General features: G+C 39.0%; 1 protein-coding gene across 1 annotated transcript; it reads left to right on the plus strand.

The window, feature by feature from the left end:
• Window positions 1-6,388: 6,388 nt before the first annotated feature.
• On the plus strand, window positions 6,389-19,252 carry LOC111871008 (nucleosome assembly protein 1-like 1). Its single transcript, XM_023863717.2, has 9 exons — window positions 6,389-6,477; window positions 7,035-7,204; window positions 8,836-8,979; window positions 10,265-10,413; window positions 10,573-10,729; window positions 11,795-11,932; window positions 17,368-17,515; window positions 17,726-17,845; window positions 18,653-19,252. Exons 2-9 carry the CDS (start codon window positions 7,049-7,051, stop codon window positions 18,802-18,804), a joined length of 1,164 nt encoding a protein of 387 aa, XP_023719485.1. The 5' UTR covers window positions 6,389-6,477; window positions 7,035-7,048; the 3' UTR covers window positions 18,805-19,252.
• The last annotated feature ends 1,671 nt before the right edge of the window (window positions 19,253-20,923 follow it).

Genomic DNA, 20,923 nt, shown 5'->3' on the forward strand with positions numbered 1-20,923 from the left:
GGCACACTATTAGCAATGAACACCATCAGGCTAGATATAAGATAACAGAAAACAAACTTAATTTAAAAGAGAAATTAATTCTTATGACTTACTGTAAGTGTTGGTCTTAATTGTTTTTGGATGTGTTAATTGATTTTAGGCTTTCACAGTGATTCAGTATTGATACTAATCCCACATTCTGCATTTGCACACAATGGGCTTTGTTGCTGTCATTTAGAATGGAGGCATCATGTGCTCTGAAGCTCCACCCTGTTCCATGTGGTGCAAATACCCAACAGCAGAATCATAATCTTTTGGTATGGTTTGCCATTTTCTCTGAGCCAACAAGAAATTGCCAGAACTTCAAAAGTCTGCAATCAAATGGCAAGTTGGAAATGTCTGCCAAAATTTTACACCTGCTACACCATATTTTTCAACCCCTGCTGACCTATCGATAACATATCCTGAGTTGCCAGTTGTGTACAAGAATTTGTTTTGCATAGCTGTGCTTTGCTTGCTCAATTGGATGTTTGTTTCTGTTGTATGTACGAGCTTCCTAGACACTTTTCTTGATATACAGTTACTCCCCGTGGCTTGCTGCTCTGCCTAATCTCTCTTAATGCTTTATTTTTGGCAGCATTATGAGTAAAAGTAAAGTTGAAATCCTGATTAAATAGGGCAGAAACTACAGGGGGATTCTAAACGTCATTCCCATGAACATTCTGCAAATAAGACATCTTAAGTGTATTGAAAGAGTACATCATTCTCAGTGAAAATGTTTTTGTGTTGAGTATTTCAGGTATCCTCTTAGAGCGCTATCATAATTTTACTGAGACTGTATTTATTGGCATTGAAATACACAAATTCATTATTCAATGTAGTTACAGTTTTGTAAATTGGAGTAGATTAATGTGTGAAATATGTGGTTTTCATTGTGAAAATTAAGACCACAGTCTTCTGAGATATGATGCTGTTTAGTTTGGTAGATGAGGACCATTGTTTTGGAGGATTACATTAGATTAAGGCTATTACTGGCCATTTCACCACAATCGATTTTCTTTGATCTGTTGTGTGTTCCTCTTAGTTAGCATCCAAGCAATCCTGCACTTCTGGAGAAGAGCAGTGCTTTGTTAATGGAGAATTACATTTCAGAGGAACCAGTCTACCGGACTACATGGTGCTGTAATGGTACTCTCTAATTTTAGATAATTGTGATCTATCTGTTTCAACATGGGGAGTGTAACTGAATTATGTCAGTCCTAAAGATATAGTTTTTCCTTCCTATGTATGTTTCTTCCTGACCATGTTACCTGTTGGAATTCATTTTGAAATGAAGTGGTGCTGTGTGTTCCATTTTTCTAAGACAAATGGTACAAACCCTAAGTAGAAATTATTTTTGTTACTGTTTTGAAATATTTTCATTTTGTGCTACTGCCAACAAGTTCTTCCCTCCATATATTAATATTTTATTTATGTAAGTGATGAAATCTCCAATCTTTTTTTTTTTTTTTATATCAAGGTGACTGTGTACAGTGCTTAATAAGTACTGTTACCCATGTGAAAATCAAAATAATGCATCATTAATTGAGATTCTATATGCTGTTTTCATTTGTAGTACTTCATATTGGCAGAAAGAGTTCAATGTTCCTTTCTGTTCTTTGATATCAGCATTTAAGACACATTATAACTGACCAGCATAAAGCCTGTTGAAATTTCAGTTTATCAATTCTGTTTATCAAGATAATTATTGCAGTTGGATCATAAAATATGTTGAAATAATTTCTCTGCATGTGCAACATTTTGTTCCTATGGAAATAAACATCAGAAGTATCTAATGCTAATAAGTTGTCCAAGTTCTGAAAGGACAGCTCTTTTTATGTTACAGTAGTAAACATGATAGAATTATGGTATGCACTAAGTAGCGCTGCTGTCTGTGAGGTAAACTCTGAACTATTTTTGGCAAAGGTGGACACTTCACTACCAGCTGAAGCATGCCTTTGATTTATTGCTGCCACCTTCTACTCCTCTACCAGCTATGTCTGTGAACATATATATGGACATGCCATGTCAGCTCAGGAAATTAATCACCAGTTTCCTAATGGAGCAGCTCAGGTTTGATCCCGTTTGAGGCCATGTGGGGTCTGTGATGGTGGGCAAAGTGCCAATGTGACAGGTTTTCTCTGAGTACTTCAGTTCTCCCTGCCAATTCTCATTCTGCCAACTGCTCCACATTCTTTAATTATCTTGCCATCAGTGCTATATAGTCTTGATACTGACAGTACCATTAAACAGTTAACTGATGTCCACAAAATAGTACTGTAATGCACACTCCATGCTAGTAGCAGTGAGTTTGCAGGAACACCAATGGAGGTGCCACTTGGTGGCTTGCCCACATGCTGACTACAGAGTCTGTTAGTACTGATTGTGTTGCGCGTCATAATGTTAATATAGACTGTAGCTGTATTTCCATAACTTTTCAGCTTCATAGAGAGCATATTCAGTGAAATTGTGAATTCAGAATATTTTTCATATTTCTCATATGTAAGAATGGATTAAATGAACGAAGTATGTGTGGATAAAGGCTGTGCCATAGCTCAAGCGGTTAGTTGCTGGCTTCCCACCGCAGCGGCCCGGGTCGGATCCCTGGTCTGGTCAAGTGGGATTTGTGGTGGACAAAGTGGTGCTGGGGCAGGTTTTCTCTGAGTACTTCGGTTTCCCCTGCCAATCTTCATTCCACCAATTGCTCCACAGTCACCCTCACCTATCATCTGGGGCTGGTACAGTAGGCCAGAAGTGGCTGCAGTACAAGGGACTTAGTCCCACCACACTAGCAATAAAAAAAATGTGTGGAGAAATGTGATATTGATAACTGCAACCATTTTCAGGAGGCTTCATGCTAGAGATAGAACAGCAGCTTTTATCCTTTTGTGTTTTAGGATCGTGTCTTGTCATTCATCCACCTGAACGTGAACTGAATCCTACTCTATCAGTCTAGAATAATACCTATTCTGATAGGATACTAGATTCTTTTAAATGATGGTAACCAAAACCGAACGATGGAACACTGACCTTCCATCCATACTTAATTGCACACAGATATAGCTTCTTTAAAATAACGAATATGTAGGACTTACTGTTAGTGAAAGTATTTATGATTTTAAATGTACATGAATTTAGTACATTAATATATTTCAGGAATTTTGATCTTTTTGTGGGGGGAATAACCCTTGATATTAAAGAAGTCAGTATTTTTCATAAAAATATAGACTCTATTACATGCCCCTTTATACATCTGCATACACAATAAATAATTGCAGTGTCTTGATTTTGGGAAAGTTTGGTTTGACCCTATTTCTGGAGACTAACACAATGATATATTATTAAAATCATGAGCTGTTGTCAGTTTGACCACTGACTAGTAAGGTGATACCTCATTTACAGTATGAATTATGGTATCCCCAGATATCACCTATTTAACAGGGACCTTCCATATTATAATAAGTTACAGAAGTAGGGTGACAGAAATTTCTGATTCAGGTCACCACTGCTGCCACCCTATGTGACATTCTCTTGTATGAAGTGAATTCTATGTGATATTGAGATAACCCATTGACAGTACACTTCACTCACGTTTAAAGTGAAATAAATGTCTCAACAACCAGGAATGCTTCCACTAAGATATATAGAGATTGTTGTGGTTATGTGAGTTAATTTTTAAAGTTACTTGCATTTTTCGTAGATTTTGGGGGTAAAAAATCAGAGAGAAGGATGGCTGTGCTTTTATGATTCCTTCTTGGAAGGAAGTAGATGTACTTAGTTCAGAAATATGAGCAGAATGGAAGATGGTATTATCCCTCCGAGACCATTTCTCTGCCTTTTATTGGTGGGCAACGTTTTTATTGGATAAAAGTAAAGATTAGTGTATGAATATTGCTTTGTTTTATACCTGAATATAATAATATTTGTTACAAAGACATAAATGTTGATGTAATTTTCTTTTGTCACCTTGTAGGAATGATAATATTATAGCATTTGATATTTGGATGCACAGCGTTGGTTCCACAGTGTTGATTTTGTTGTATTATTTGAGAAGGTGTGAGTTGTGGTTGAAAATAATTATACCTTACTGGTTTTTTTAATATCTACATTATATACCTGAAGAGTTGTTTTGTAAAGGGAATTTTAAATTAGATAGAAGAAACTAAATGTGATACCTCAATTGTAATTTCCATAAAATCAAGTGTGTCTGTTTTCAAATCTGTCCATTTCTGAAACACCAAAATATAGATTAATTCTCATGTTCAACTCAAGAAAACATGAAGAAATCAATTCATAATTTGATCTTTTAGTTTGTGACCAATAAATTAATTTTATTTCATTGTTTAATTCTCATTTTTGTACAGTGAAACTCCCATTAAGGTTTCCTTTGGAAGCAGAGGATCTGAACATTAAACTGCAGAAAATCTTAAATGGAGGTAATTTAACATTCAGATTATTAGTTTGGTATAACTGAAATTCAACATTACATGAGCCGAAAACTGAACCCGAGGAACATTAAATGGGGGTTCCATTGTATGTGTCAGTGTGTATGTGCCTGTGCACGTGCGTGCATGCATAATGTCTGGAAATTTATACCTACCGGACTCCACTCCATAATTCCATGATGAACACTGAGACAAAAATATCTAGTGATAGAATTTCAACCATCACATAGTTTCTGTGGAAAATGGTATGAATATTTATGCCTAAGGCCTCACCAAACTGTTCCTTGATTGTCACTGAAGAAGGATGAAGTACTAGGTTAGAAGTGCGTGGACTGTATTCATTGGATATAGAGGATAGGAACCATTGATGGGGTCTTATGAACACAGTAGTAAACTTTTGAGTTCTATAAAAGAGGAGACTTTCTTGACTAGCTCATCAACTGTTAGCTTCTCCTCCCTTAATCAGGTATCTTCAGTTTAACTGCCATGTTCTAAGAGGTAGTTATGATTAACTGTGAATTAGTGTTGCTCAAACACTTTGCATTCAAGCAAAAGTAAAAGGTAAATTTGTCCGTGTGCTTAAATTAAGCACTATGTATATGTTTTTTGCTGATAGTATTGCGATATGACGAGTCCTGTATCAGTGTATTTTGATTCATGGGAAAATGAAATAAAGAAAGAAAGAGAGATGTATGGTGGAGTGGATGTCTAGATTCATGTATTCTTGACCTCAGCACTACTTGCAGGTGAATGGTAAGGTTCATACCCTGGCTGCTTAACCCCTGGAGAAGGAGCCCCGGAACCAGTCTGGATGAAATGGGGAGGAGAAAAATCTTGCTCCTACCAGATCCTGAACTCCATTCAGTCTGTAGCCAGTCACTATATGTAGTGTGCTATTTCAGCTCGCTTTCAAGCAAAAGTATGTGACTGTTATTTAATTCAGACATATTTTGAGCAAAGTTTCCTCCACTGTGTGTCTATAAAGTGGGTCCAGGATATATAAAACATTTTGTGATTGAAGAACAACGTTCATACTAATATCACAGTTGAGTCTGTGCAGTTTAGTTTCTATTCATTATTTTGAAAACACTACCCCCCTCATTTATACGAAAATTAAATCATCGAAAAATTGCATGTTTTATTGAGTATACTGCTTTAACAGTAGGCGTTGTGAGGAATGGGGACGACATTGTTGAGACACTTAGTCTCCAACCTCCACTGCTGATGTCCAAATTATCCCAGGGCAGTTGTTCATGATTTGTGGTGGATAAAGTGGCGCTGGGGCAGCTTTTTGAATGACTTAAGTTTTCCACTGCCAATTATCGTTACACGTTACGTACTTTTGTCATCTGCCCTCCAGGGCTAGCACAGTGGGCCCATTTGCGGTCCAAGTAGCGTGGGGGTAGTATTACAAAAAACGATTACGTGCTGCATCTGTAATAACTAATTGTGCAGTGCAGATTTATATCCACGCCCTAAACTAGATAATATTAATATATGCTCGTTATAGCTCGCATTCAGTTTTCGCATTTGCGCTAGTTACGCTGAAAAGTTGGAATATACTGTATTTCACTGGTATGGTTTTTCTTTGTGCAGAAAAGGAAGTCAGTGCTACTGGTATAATCAAAATACTAATTTGAGAGTACTATTTAATCGATTTTGTTAGCACCATACCACTTCTGTTTTAGGTGCGAAATATCAAATATTATGCGTAACGAAGGGCAGAGCCATTTAACACTGGCTACTGCTCTTTCAGAACTTGACATCACATTATGACGTCATCCCACCACAGTTTATAAAATTTAACTTACAGACCCATTAATTCGTTTCGAAGCATTATATTACAAAACCAATTGTTTTATTTTAGTCAATTCAACATTTGTTGAAGATAAAACGTTCATTGGAACTTTGATGTATTTTTGTTGGTTATTATTTTAAACGTAAAGTTGGATACCCTGTCCCCTTAATATTCACCATCACCGTTCTCTTCTGAAAGAGTGTGAGCGGTAAAAAGGCAAGCGGCACAAAGAGGGAGTGTAAATTTAGATTTCGAAGACAAATTATGCATCCTAATCTGACAATAACGTTATACTTGTAGTTTATGTTTATATCTTATTGTATGGCGGCTGCTTTAATTACACTTTTGAGTATTTTAAAATGTAAAATGTCGTTAAACGAACATGGTTTCCATGTGCATAAGAGACGGCCGACATTCCAATTGTTAATTCAGTTTGACATGATTCATAAGCAGCGGTGATGTATTTGTAGTTCTAATGCACATGCCGGTGAAAAGTATTCATGTTTAACGGAGTTTAGTGTAGTTTAATGAATGAAGGTTATGTACGGGTAGTTAACTACGTTTGAAATTTGGTTTGACCATGACCCCTGAAAGAAAGACGTAATAAAATAGTAGAATACCAATTTCTGTTTTGTGTGCTTAATGCAGTGGAAGTAGGACACAAGAAGTTGTTAGGATACAAGTTATACCTTCATAGAAGTGTACAGCTATGAATTGAAGAATGTATGTACACATTTTGGCCAAATGACATGTAAAGTTGTATTATATTTCAGTCCGGTAAGAAACCATGTCGGACCGAGACATTCTGGGCGAAGTAAGATATGATGTAGTGGAAGAAGAAGTAGAGGAGAATACAGGTGTGGATGGTATCACAGAACAAGTCCTACGGCGCCCAGATGTGTTGGCTGCTTTACAAGGGCGTTTGCATGCAGAAATGCTGGAGGTAATAGTTTTGCCACTGTCTGTTAAGAATTGGTTTGTGGCATAGAGTCATGTAAGAAAATGTTTGGAAACTACTCACCTTGCTCTCTGCCCAAGCATGAAACTTGCTGTTTGCTGCTCTACTGACACTACTTGACTCACAAGCAGGTGATGTTCCAGAGTCATGTTTGAAAACCGAGTTAAATGAATGTTCCCTTTTCTCATAAAAATAACGCAGTAAATATTTCCAAAGAACTATGTCTGGATCAGAAAGTAAATCATTCTTTTTAGTGGCCTCACTTATTAGCTGGTTAGCGATTCAGTGGCTATACACTGGATAGTTTTGCAGATTTCATTTTGCTACATTATGAAGCGTATGCTATGTCTTAAATCAAATTTTGTTTTCCTGAAGTTTGGTCATTACGAAAAACGTTTGTTACAAGACACAAAGGCCTTACTGAAGCTTAGAGTGTTGATTTGAAACATTTTACAGTTCAGGCAAATTTTTAATTAAGTAATTTTGTTATGGTTTATTTGATGATACTCTGAATAGCTCATACTTGTGTAGTGTCAAAATTAAATATTAAGGTTGTGGCTGTTGGGGATATTATGATGTAGTTTGGGAGATAGGTACAAATAATTTGGAGGAATCTGATTCCTGCATCTTTAGAGTAGAAGTGAGTGGAGTAAAAGAAAATAGTATGTGATATAGGGAAGAGAGAGTTTCGACCAGGTCTCTTGAGTAGGCCAGTAGGAATTAATGCCTTTAAAGGGGACATTTTTACAAGATGGAAAAGTAAGAAATGTCTGGAGGCAATGTGGAGAGAACATAGGTGACTTACCTATAGGTCTCATTGCAGTTGTCCTTTCCCTCTGTTGCTTTTGCTGTTAGCAGTATGTGAGTTTACCCTTGTCATGCCTTTATATCATTCAGCCTGATAACCTCATACCTGTCCAAAGCACAGCATGTGTATTGTCAGAGATCACTGGTCATCAACTTGCAGACTGGATAATAGAGCACATGTTTGTGATCCCCTCTTGGCCCCCCCCCCGCCTAAAGTTACGAAGCCAAGGCAAGGATCCCAAATCGTGTCAACTCTGTACCATTTACCTGTTCAGCTCACTGCTAACGCTTTGAAGTTGGAGTCAGCAGGTTGCTCTTTAACCCTGATATCAGTGTTGCAGATATTCTTGGATTTGACACCGTGCAGTTTGGTAAAGAAGTACATACTTATTTACCAAACTACTTGGTGTCACTAGAAGACAGTGATATTAATATTCACTGCTGTGAGATTCATGAGCTGTGAATGTAATATATTAGTTTTTCAGCAGTTTATGTGTTGTAAAATCGGAGGTGAACAATTGAAAACAAAAGATTTCAGTCCCTACAAATTAATCGATAAGGGCTCTGAGTATCTGGTTGAGGGTAGAGATCGGTGATTGGTGCTTGTAAACATGATAATTAGCATTCAGACTCCATCAAATGTGGCAAAATTATTCGTTAACTCGGACAACTGGAACTTCCTCAAGATGGATTCTGCATCATGGAATTAGTACAAAATGTAAATATTGTAACCGGTGGGAAAAATATTTTTGGTAGGTGTGCACATATTTTAATTTGTAGCAATGCACATGTCACTTTGTCTGTTTCAGCAATTGCCTGCCCCTGTGAAGCGTAGAATCAAAGCTCTTAAGAAAATTCAACTAGAAGCAACTAACATAGAAGCCAAATTCTACGAAGAAGTTCATTTATTGGAATGCAAATATCATAAGCTGTATACACCGCTCTATGAAAAGGTATGACAATTGACACTGCAGTTCTATTAGTATTTTCCATGGTATTTTGTATTTATCACTGATAGGTGTTGTAAAGGGGAACCAGGATAGTTCTGTGTGTATTACTGACCCGGCTACCAGCTGGAAGACCAAAGAAGTGTGGTAAAATTTCTGGCAGGGACTGTAACGTTTGTTGTGAGCATCGTAGCCAGATAGGCTGTGGTATCTGCTTAGCCTCCTATCCAAGGAGACTAGGACTCAGGCCCTAGTGCCTGCTTAGCCTACTGTCTGATGGAGACTAGGACTCAGGCCCTGGTGCCTGCTGAACCTCCTGTCCGAGGAGACTATGACTCAGGCTCTGGTGCCTGCTTAGCCTACTATCTGGTGGAGACTATGACTCAGGCCCTGGTGCCTGCTTAGCCTACTGTCTGGTGGAGACTAGGACTCAGGCTCTGGTGCCTGCTTAGCCTGCTATTTGGTGGAGACTAGGACTCAGGCTCTGGTGCCTGCTTAGCCTGCTATCTGGTGGAGACTATGACTCAGGCTCTGGTGCCTGCTTAGCCTGCTATCTGGTGGAGACTATGACTCAGGCTCTGGTGCCTGCTTAGCCTGCTATCTGGTGGAGACTATGACTCAGGCTCTGGTGCCTGCTTAGCCTGCTATCTGGTGGAGACTATGACTCAGGCTCTGGTGCCTGCTTAGCCTGCTATCTGGTGGAGACTATGACTCAGGCTCTGGTGCCTGCTTAGCCTGCTATCTGGTGGAGACTATGACTCAGGCTCTGGTGCCTGCTTAGCCTGCTATCTGGTGGAGACTATGACTCAGGCTCTGGTGCCTGCTTAGCCTGCTATCTGGTGGAGACTATGACTCAGGCTCTGGTGCCTGCTTAGCCTGCTATCTGGTGGAGACTATGACTCAGGCTCTGGTGCCTGCTTAGCCTGCTATCTGGTGGAGACTATGACTCAGGCTCTGGTGCCTGCTTAGCCTGCTATCTGGTGGAGACTATGACTCAGGCTCTGGTGCCTGCTTAGCCTGCTATCTGGTGGAGACTATGACTCAGGCTCTGGTGCCTGCTTAGCCTGCTATCTGGTGGAGACTATGACTCAGGCTCTGGTGCCTGCTTAGCCTGCTATCTGGTGGAGACTATGACTCAGGCTCTGGTGCCTGCTATCTGGTGGAGACTAGGACTCAGACTCTGGTGCCTGCTTAACCTCCTATCCGGACTCTGTCTCCTGGTGAGTGAAGCTGCCCACTCATATCCGTTTAGTGTACTTAACACCCATTAAGTAATTTTGTTGTCTTTCAGAGAGGAGAAGTAATCTCAGGCGTGTATGAACCAACAGATCTGGAATGTGAATGGGAGTCTGATGATGAAAAGGAGGAAGATCTTAGTGCTGACATGAAAAATAAAGTTAGGATTGAAGAAGTGGATGCTGACAAGAAGCAGGAGAACGAGTAAGTCATACATATTTGGTTGAGAAGCCATTTTTATCCATATTCTCTGGGTGTTAAGTTTAAATCCAGCAGCCAACATCATACTACAAATCCCCTGTTCCTGGATCATGGTTATTAATTTTATTTCCAGTTATCAGACCTGTGTGGTTTATTATTTAGGATTAACAAGAATGAAGAAACAAAAGGCATCCCTAACTTCTGGTTGACTATCTTCAAAAACGTACAGATGTTGTCTGAGATGGTTCAAGAACATGACGAGCCGATCCTCAAACATCTGTTTGATATTAAAGTAATATTACTGGAATCCAATCCCATGGTAAGTTATGTTTTGGCATTAGAGGAAGTAATGTTTTTAAAAGATAACTTTATAATCTGTGCGCAGTCACTCGCATGACAATGTGACAGATTCATCAAAAAAACTCCGTGGCTTAGTCCGCAAGTGAACTATACTGACCAAGTGACCGCTGCTTATTGGCGAAGTTAGTGCCAACTTTAGCAGGTAGATTGTGTCACATGATCAGCGCAACGGATCCCCATGGCTGTTAATCTCGGTTTTCTAGACTGTAGCCTCTATTTACTTGAAATAGCTCCTCAGTTATCATGAGGCTGAGTGGACCCCGTTCCAGGCTCACTACTTCTCAGAATAATCAAACCCAGACCTCTGGATTTCTAGCCAGGAACTCTGACCACTTGACCACAGAGGCGGTCTGACAGAATCATCATCTACCGAAATTCTAATGACTATTTTTTGGTAATGTGATTATATAGGAATTCTTGCAGCAGGTTTGAGGTTTTCACAGTGATGAAACATAGATTGTGGATGATGCTGTGTTGTTCTGCAGGTGGTTGCCGCCATTTCAGGCAACCCGCTGCCCTCATCGTCAGACTAGGCTTTGCTGTTCTGCTGAAGCATATTCTTCCAAAATGTTTATACCTGTCTCCCCGGCTACATAAGAGTTGCATCTGACAAGGCTGTAATCATAACTTCTTTGCATTAAGAATGCAGTCTTCTGAGATTTGATGCTGTCTAGAAGTAGCGTGACCTCTGAAACACTGGTCAATTTCTGCTGTACTGTATGGCATTACATCCTAGAAGTCTGTTGTCTTAATATTTTGTATTAAGACTATTCTTTTGAGATGTTATACCATGCAGTTGAACCATGAGGATGGAGGCAGTATGTTCCATGAAATGTTAGTAACCTCATAGCAGATTATGTGGCATCACACTGGGTGTCCCATATAATTCTGGTTGTCTTTCATCTATTTTTATGTTGGATGGTTTCTGTTTGTTTTGATGTTAATTGCTGATTATTCTTACAATACCAAGACTTGAATAATATGCTGATGAAGACATATTTTCATGTGAACTATTTCTTTATAGGGCTTTGTTTTGGAGTTCCATTTTTCTCCAAACGAATACTTCTCAAATTCAGTACTCACAAAGGAGTATGAAATGAAATGTGCACCTGAGGAAAATAATCAATTTAGTTTCGAGGGACCTGAGATCTACAAATGCAAAGTAAGTGTATTTAACATGCTGAATTTTCATCAGCACTTTAATATGCCTTAAATAAATGATTCATTTTATTTTCTTCATAAGGAATATTACATTTTTGTTATTAATTAGTGTTTTTATTATTATTAAGTAAATCCATGGTACATGATTTGATTTTCTTAAACCTTTTTTTAATCCTTACTAGGTTTTCTTTAAATGATGTTCATTAAAAGAGCGCATGTAGGTTGGGCCTGTCTCTACCTGCATGTTCAAGTTGAGAACTGCCTAGTAGAGTTTGGGAAATTTTATGTTGGAGCACAAATATTGTGGATGGACGTGCAGTGTGGTTGCTCCTGCTCTGCTTGAGTGCTAGGCAAGTTAAAGAGTGTTTAGTGTAGACGGGCATACTACTTCTGTAGTTATGGCGAGTAAGGACATGTGTCTCCTTTGTGATAAACCATTTTATGGCAAGCAGAAATGCATTCGCTGTTGTGTATGTGAATTACGTTTCCACTGTAATTGCCTGAAAACTAATATATCTGAGTGCAACGTTGACGCTGCTACTGGTAAGTCATCTTTCACATGCGATAATTGCGTTATTGGGAAGGAGCAGTCGCTTGTTAAGAATCATATAAACAAGATATCCTCTGGGATGGAACGTTCTGCATCTCCTGCTGGGGATAATGACTCCCTTAGCCAGCAACTTGAAGAGGTTCGCTTTAATGGAGATGGTGAAGTCTCTTATGGAAATGGTCACAAAGCTTAGCTGTGAAATGCAAGTACTTAAAAGTGATAATACTGCTCTAAAACTCCAGTTGCGGGATTTACGCCAGTTTCATACACCTCCACCGTCCACACCAACAGAGGCCCTTTCATCTACAAGTGATGCTGCTGCTGCTAAAACCTATAGGGATGTTTTAACTTTGGGTGGTGGTCACCCTGCTTCCACTGCTGCTTCATTCGGACCCAGCCAACAGACCTCACTACCTGAGCCCTCTGCTATGACCAGCGACAACCAGGCGGCTGATGGTTTCACAACAGTTCTGAAGAAAAGGAAGGAAAATCATCCCTTCAGGGGTGCCCAACCCTCCGAGGAGAACTAGGACTCCACTTTTTGGTAACAAAAGCGGCTCATCTCTTTCAGCGGTACCCAAGAGAGTTAGAACCAAGGCACTTTTTGTCTCCTGCTGCTCTCCTGACATAACATCAGCTGACATTGAACAGTCTTTAAAAGATCAATTGGAGCTTGCTTCCTTAAAATGCACTAAGTTAAAAACAAAATTTAGTTCATATTCCTCACTTCACATTGCTGTTTCGGAAGATGTTTTTCATTTAGTTAACAATACAGATGTCTGGCCAATTGGTTGTCTAATCGCCCTTTATTATGGGCGATTAAATCCAGACCAGATTTACTCTGCGGAACAGTTGGCTGTGTCTAGGCCCTTCCCCCCCCCGACAGGTGTTCCTATCCCTGACCATACTAGGAGCTCTGTTAGTCCTGAAGGAGACCTGCTGGAGGGCATTGACATACTTGAATAACACGTGCTTCAGCCGGGTCACACACACAACCTGTAACATGTTTTGATATATATTATCAAAATGTCAGAGGCCTTCGGGCCAAGCAGTTCAAACTTTACAGTAATGTCTGTTCTGTCGATTACAATCTCCTCTGTTTGACTGAGACGTGGCTTAATGATTTGTGTTTAGATCATAATCTATCTCCTGACAGATACACGGTTTTACGCTCCGATCGGGTGTCTGCCAATAAGACACGTGGCGGTTGAGTTCTTACTGCCCTCTTTTCTAGAATTTGCTCCTTTAAACATAGGTATGATTTAGAATCCTATAACAAATGAGTTTAGGTTGAAATTCCCACTCTGGACCATCAGAATTTGCTCATTGGAAACCATTATTTTCCCCCTGATACAAATCCTGAAGTCACTGCCAATTATTTTCGCTCTTTAGAAGATAGGCTGGATATCAGAAACTTTCGAGTTGTTATGATGGGGGGATTTCAACACTCCTGGTTTCGACTGGAATCATGGTCTGTCCGGTCCTGACTGCCATTATTACTCTAAACTCAGAGGTGATGCGATCTACACCTCCACATTTCTACTTAACTTGCAACAGTGCATCGATTCTGTTGGCAGCAGGAATAATAAAGCCCGATACTTATCACCCTCCTATGGTTATTGGCATTAGGCTGCCTCTTGTTAACCCTACTCAAAATTGTGAGTATTCTTATCATAAATATATAGCTGGTGTTTATGCCTTATTATATAATATTCTTTCAAATTTTGACTGGTTGTGTGTATATGACACCAGTTCTGTAGATGCTGCTGCCACCAGCCTCAGTGCAGCTGTCCAAGACGCTATAATCTGAATTCCCACGTTGGTTTTCTAGTTCTTTATGATACTACAGTAGGAAAAAGAACTACTTTTACAGGCGCTTTCAGAAGCATAAATCCGCCAGCTTATACGGTACTTTTTCCTTCTATCGTAAACTAGTCAAAGCTACAATAAAGGTCGACAGATTTCGATGGTTGGAGTCTATTACTGTGAACCTTAAGACACAACCCAAGCAATTTTGGAAATACATGGCGTCCTTTATGAAAAAAACGTTCCACTTCTATTCGGCTTGTAGCTGATGGTACTCATTTGGTAGACCACTATGAAGTTGCCAACGCATTTGCTAATCACTTTCAGTCAGTGTATAATAGTCCCTCTCTAGGGGTTTTCCCCTCCCTTTTATCATCATTCCGATCTCTATCTATATCACCTATTTCTGATTCAGACATTTTTAAAGCCATTTCACATCCGAAACCATCCAAATCTGTCGGTCTTGATAACATCCATGCATTTGTCGTTAAGGGGTGTTCTGATATACTCGCACCTGTCCTGAAGCATATTTTCAATCTTAGTCTATCCCAACAGTGTTTCCCTGCATTATGGAAGCAAGTGGCAGTTGTTCCTATCTAAGAAAGGCAATAGTGCCTCAGTCAACAACTACAGACCTATTTCGATTCTTAACAATTTTTCGAAATTATTTGAATATGTTATCCATGACCATGTTTCACATGAACTCCCTGCCAGCATGGTTTCACAAAATGTAAATCCACCATCACCAATCTAGTAACGTATCTTGATTTTATTACTCCCCTAGTCATCTCTCAACGTCAAGTGGATGCCATTTACTTTGACCTAACTTCTGCTTTCGGCCTTGTTCCCCACGTCTTTCTTCTTCACAAACTGAGTGCCCTTGGATTTTCTGGTGGTTATGTAAACTGGATACGCAGTTACCTAACCAACAGACAATCGCGGGTCCGTATTGGTGAAACTATTTCATCACCCTTTGAAGTATTGTCCGGTGTTCCACAAGGATCTGTTCTTGGGCCTCTGCTTTTCAGTGTCTACATAAACGAATTGTGTGATTCAATTAAGCACTCCAGGTACCTACTCTTTGCAGATGATATTAATTTACCGTGCTATTACCTGTCCTGAAAAATGTTATCTTCTGCAGTCTGATGTCGACTGTATATGTAGCTGGTGTGCAGCGAACTATATAAAACTCAACATTAACAAAACAAAAGTTAAAATGTTCTCCAGGAAAACTAACTATTTGATATATGAATAAAAACTTCTTTATTTCACTATAACTTGAACTTATTCAGTGAAAGATCTGGGCGTATACCTTGACTCTAAACTTCATTTTCATGATCATGTTAATTTCATTTTTTCACACTGTATTAAGATGCTAGGTATAATTCGCAGTATTACATTTAACTATTTGACCCTTGGATGCATGTTCATATTATACTTTACTTTAGTTAGATCCAAGGTTGAATACGCTTCAGTAGTTTGGAATTCCATTACGTCAACTGATGCAAACAAACTAGAACGCATTCAGCAGAAATTTACGGCTCTCTTGTTTTAAACTTTTTTTCCTCAAGTAGATTACTGTTACGAATTTGCCTTAGAAAAATTGAAATTGCACACCTTGCAAAAGAGAAGATATCATCTTGATGCGCTCTTCCTTACTCAAGTTTATCGTGGTTCTGTACTTTGCCCTTCTGCTTTGAAAGTTGTTGGCCTTTGTGTCCCTGTTCGATATATCAAAGACTTTCCTGTGTTCAGTGTCTGTTCTGTTAGTTTAAATTGCCCCTCTGCTGGATGTGCTTCTGCTGCTAATGTTTGTAGGGACGTTGACGTCTTTGGACCAAAACTCTGTTGATGAAACATATCTTATACTGAATTAGTTAAACTATTATTATTATTTTGATTAATTTCATTATTATTATTAGTACTATTATTATTATTGTATGCTGCTCTAATTGAAACTCAAATTCTCACTTTGTGGCTTTGTCTGTGTATGTTTGCTTCTGTATCTTTATTCATGCTGTGTAATTAATATAGACTATAATTTTTGTATTTTATTTTTTTTAATTATTTTTGTGTATTTCTCTATTCATGCTAGCTTAGTAATTGGCCTCTGTGCTGTTAAGTTTGCATGTAAATATACATGAATTGAATTGAATTATCGGTAGTCCTGTTTTTATCTGAAACACCATCCTGTTTATTATTTTGAAACAGTGTTTTGGAGACCGGATTCAGTCTCCATCTTCAGGTAAAACCCACTCAGTTGGACTGAGTTGATAGAGCTAGTCCTGTGGACAGTATTCTGGTTTGGTTTACTTCTTTCCAGTTTTGTTTGTAATGTGCCTTTGATTGTCTCTGTATAAGAGACCTGAAATTAACATTTACATGTTTTCATCAATTAAGATGTGTGGCCCATAACTCTTACTAAATTGGTGATATGACCTGCCATCCAAAATAATTGCCTGCTGATAAATTGAGAAGGGGAGGTTTAGCTCCATGCATTCTTAACCTGGTTGTGACTAAGTCATTTTCATTCCCTGACCGCTTTACCCCTGGAGAAAGAGTACCTAGTACTTAAAAGTAAATACAGCTAATCCTGTAACGGGTCATGGAGACCCATAGGGTTGTGAGATGTTGAGGTTCCCACATTTTCTAGACAGTCGGCTTATAGATGGCGGTAAGGTTGTCAGCCTTATGCGCCAGCTGCCCTTTACCCCCAAGAATATTCCTGGTACTCATTTCTGTTAAGAGGCTGAGTCGACCCCAGGGCCATAGTGCGTCCGGAAGGATTAGGTAAATTGAAAAAAAACTCCAATGACCTCATCAGAATTTGATCGTGTGACCTTCCAGCTTGTAGCATAGTGCCTCAACCAACTATGCTACTGCGTACATAGTACTTATTAGATAGAAAGCGGGTGTGCCCCAGTGCTGATCTAGACACTGGTGAAGAGAAGAATGTCTTACCCAGGAATTGAAACCTGACCCCTTGGTCATCCCACCTTTAGCCCATTGCTATACCAAATTACCTATGCTAATTTGTCCATTATATTTGTAAAAGGAATGTTCGTGCCATTGATTTTTAGGGCTGCATCATTGATTGGAAGAAGGGGAAAAATGTAACCGTGAAAACGATCAAGAAGAAGCAGAAGCATAAGTCAAGAGGATCAGTTAGAACTGTAACAAAAACTGTTCAGAATGACTCTTTTTTCAATTTCTTCTCACCTCCACCTAGTAAGTATTTCATGATAGCTTTTTGTTGCTTATCAAAACTTGGCAATTGTAATATGGCACCACTAATAATTTCATGAAGATATCGACAGTAAGCAAGACTGACATATTTATATTATTTCTGACTGAATTGAAATTTTTCAGTTTTATAGGCATAGCTGGGGTTATGTTGTCTGAACTCCGTAATTGTATTAAAATGTTTCATTCTTATAGTTCCAGACGATCCTGAGGTGGAAATGGAGGAGGATGCGCGTGCACTGCTGACAAGTGATTTTGAAATCGGCCATTACATCAGAGAGCGAATTGTACCACGTGCCATTCTATACTTCACAGGTAAGACCCTTTGGGATCATCATTCCACTATTGCACCATACTCATTTCTCACTGCTCATTGAGGTGTGCAGTAGTTGTGACCAGGTAGCACATCACATCCTTGGACTTGAAGTTGGGGGCCTTGATGTCTGATCCAGCACTTAGACAGTTAGAAAGTAGTGGATATGGGGTCTACCACATTTCCAAGAATATGAACCTTTCATTGTTAGGTTCTTGAAAGGTGAAAGAAAGAACTGAAATAATTTTCAGATAATTATTAAGATAAACTTACACATATGTACATTTATTTATTTATTTCAGAGTTTACATAACTTGGTTTTATTATTCATGTGTATATCCCTAAAACACAAGAGGAGACGTTTTGAGAAGTACCAAAGAGAAATGGTGTCTCATTCTTCAAGGAGAGTTCCCCTTAAGTTTTGTGTGTTGTAGTTTCTTGGTCGCTAATATGTGATGCACTCAATAAAAGGATGAGTGATTGAAATTAGGGCTTCCTAAAGACTCAGCTGAATAGGTGCCTTCAAATTCCACCTGAAGGCAGAAACATTGCATTCAGTATACTAGATGGATGGGTAATATTTAAGTGAATATTAAGAGAGATAGAGTGGGGTGGTATGGACTGGATTGATCTAGCTCAGGATAGGGACCACTGGAGGTCTTGTGAAAATGGTAATGAACCTTCAGGTTCCATAAAATATTGGGAAATTCTTTAGTAGCTGCAGAATTGGCATCTTCTCAAGAAGGGCTGACCTCCGTGAAGTTGAGTTGGTTTTGGTTTGGTATGCTCATACTTTTTTACATTTGTAGGAGAAGCCTTGGAAGATGAAGATTTTGAAGAAGAGGAAGAGGGTGAAGAAGGAGAGGAGGAGGATGACGAGGATCCAGAATTTAATCCGGGAAACAAGCGTGCAGCAGCAGCTGCTAAGAACGTCAACCCAGCTGACTGTAAACAGCAGTAAACAAATTGTCCAGACTGAAACCACAACTCACACTCCTGTTTGGCTTGCCTGTGACATTTTTGATTTGTGTTTTATATGAAATCTTGTATGGTGAATTGTCAGGAGGCTCACATCACTTTGCCAAAATACCACTCATGATGGTCTTGTTATTCGTTTGTTTCAAACTTTTTGGTTACAGTTTCTGCAATAGATACAGTATTTGTTGTGTAAGAGATAGAGTTCATTGCTACTTGCAGTTTTTGGGTACTGTTAATAAAGATATGACTTTATACAACTGGACAATAATTTCATAGAAACCTAATTGTGTCTAGTGTTGTTAAGTATGGAAACATGAAGCCTTCATTTGTTTAGTAAAGACTGGATGCTTGCAGTTATTTCTCTCAGTTTTATATGAATATAAGAGTTGTGTTATACAGAATTTTGTAGCAGTAAAATTGTTTTGTGTTTATACAGGCTAGAGTTATTTTAAAACTGCTGCAAATTTTGTTTCTTATTTACTGTCTTGTATACTGATTGACCAGTTTGCTGAAATGTGTGAGGGATTTGAGATTCTCATGGGATGAATATGGAGAGTATGATCTTTTGGGGAGTGATTCTGTGCAGCTGATAAAGAGTTTTCAAACACATCGGTACCTATGTATGAAACTATATGGCTTCACATCCCAGAACTTGTTAATTTCCTTATACTCAAACATCATGTTCTGAACTACGCAGATCGACTCAACTGTAATACATAGAAAATGTGTATGTAGGTCCCCGCATTATTATGGTTTGGGAGCAGTATGTACTGAAACTGATTGCCCTTAATTCTTCCAGGAAAATGCGGTAGTGCCATGAAATAGGTATTTTATGTCCTTCACAGTTGTCCTTGCATCTGTCTTGCACCCTGATGGCAGAGGCAGCAAGTTCCTCCAAAATTTCAGTACTCCTTTTCACAGTAATACTTTCATCTGGTCTACCTGGAAGATGGAGGCAACATGTTCACCCAAAATGTCAATAAATACATATTAGATTGCATAACTTCATATTCACTGCCATGGCAAATAAAGAGACAAAGTGGTCCCTGTGATCAATGAATCAAACACACTGCCATGAAGGCATATGGGGGAGTTGATACATAGATCTATATTTTCTTGACCTTTGCACTAGCTGGAGGTAAGTAGTGAGCTTCACACCCTGGCCACTTACCCCAGGAAAAGGGGCCGTGGTACCCATTGGGTAGAGGTTGTGTGGACCCCAGAAAATTCTTTACCCTACTGGATCCTGGCTCCCAATTCACTGCTATGAGAACCTGAAATCTCACTCCTCACCATGTCATAAACTGCAGGAAAACTAAAATTAGGATCTGTGCTGTATATTTAAAAAATTTTGTTATAAAATGGTGATCCATGTCTGTTGCAGGGTAAGTTTGGATTGTGATATATTGTAAAACTTCATTGAACTTCTAGTCTACTTTAAGCATGAAGTTATATCTGGTTGCTAAACCATGTTACTTGTTCATACATGTTTTAGTAGTTACATTGCATCTTACAGTACAACATGGGCCCGTGAAAAAGATATATTGTCCGTGGGTGCAATTCAATATATAGGCAGATATAACAAATTCTGCAAGTTTCCTTTGCACATGGCCTGTGATCTGATGTGCCACATAATGGTATCCTATTGAGTCACCATTTGGCTAAGCCCTGCCTATATGAGTATATGGAGTTCAGCAATCTTTTGCATGATGCTAACAATCAAATGGTCAGGCCAACCAATCATTGCACTGATGCAGAAGAGGGCATGCAATGGTCAGATGTGATTAACTAAGCGAATCTAAACTAGAACTGTTACAGTGTGTAATGTTTTTTTAAGATCCACCCAACGTTAGCCTGAGCAAGGTCTGCTGTAGTGAGAAGGTGGCTGCGCAGTATCGTAATGCACAAACCTAATCTGACCTAACTTAACCCAGCTTACTCTGGCCAATCTGACAGTTCTGTTTGAATGCAGAAGTCTGTCTGCAGTGGTTGGATGTGGCAATCTAACTTAAAGTAACCAAGAACTACTATAACATGTGAACTAGTAATGCAACTAATTGAAGCATGATGGAATTTGGGGGGGGGGGGGGGGGAAAAAAAGA

This window comes from Cryptotermes secundus, unplaced genomic scaffold (genome assembly GCF_002891405.2).
Source record: "Cryptotermes secundus unplaced genomic scaffold, Csec_1.0 scaffold1522, whole genome shotgun sequence".
NCBI lineage: Eukaryota > Metazoa > Arthropoda > Insecta > Blattodea > Kalotermitidae > Cryptotermes > Cryptotermes secundus.

Excerpts from the sequence above, each read along its gene's own strand:
- LOC111871008 (XM_023863717.2), top strand. The coding sequence starts at position 7,049 with ATGTCGGACCGAGACATTCTGGGCGAAGTAAGATATGATGTAGTGGAA. Across the intron at positions 7,205-8,835 it reads TGCATGCAGAAATGCTGGAG|CAATTGCCTGCCCCTGTGAA; the intron begins GTAATAGTTTTG and ends TGTCTGTTTCAG. Across the intron at positions 17,846-18,652 it reads TGCCATTCTATACTTCACAG|GAGAAGCCTTGGAAGATGAA; the intron begins GTAAGACCCTTT and ends TTACATTTGTAG.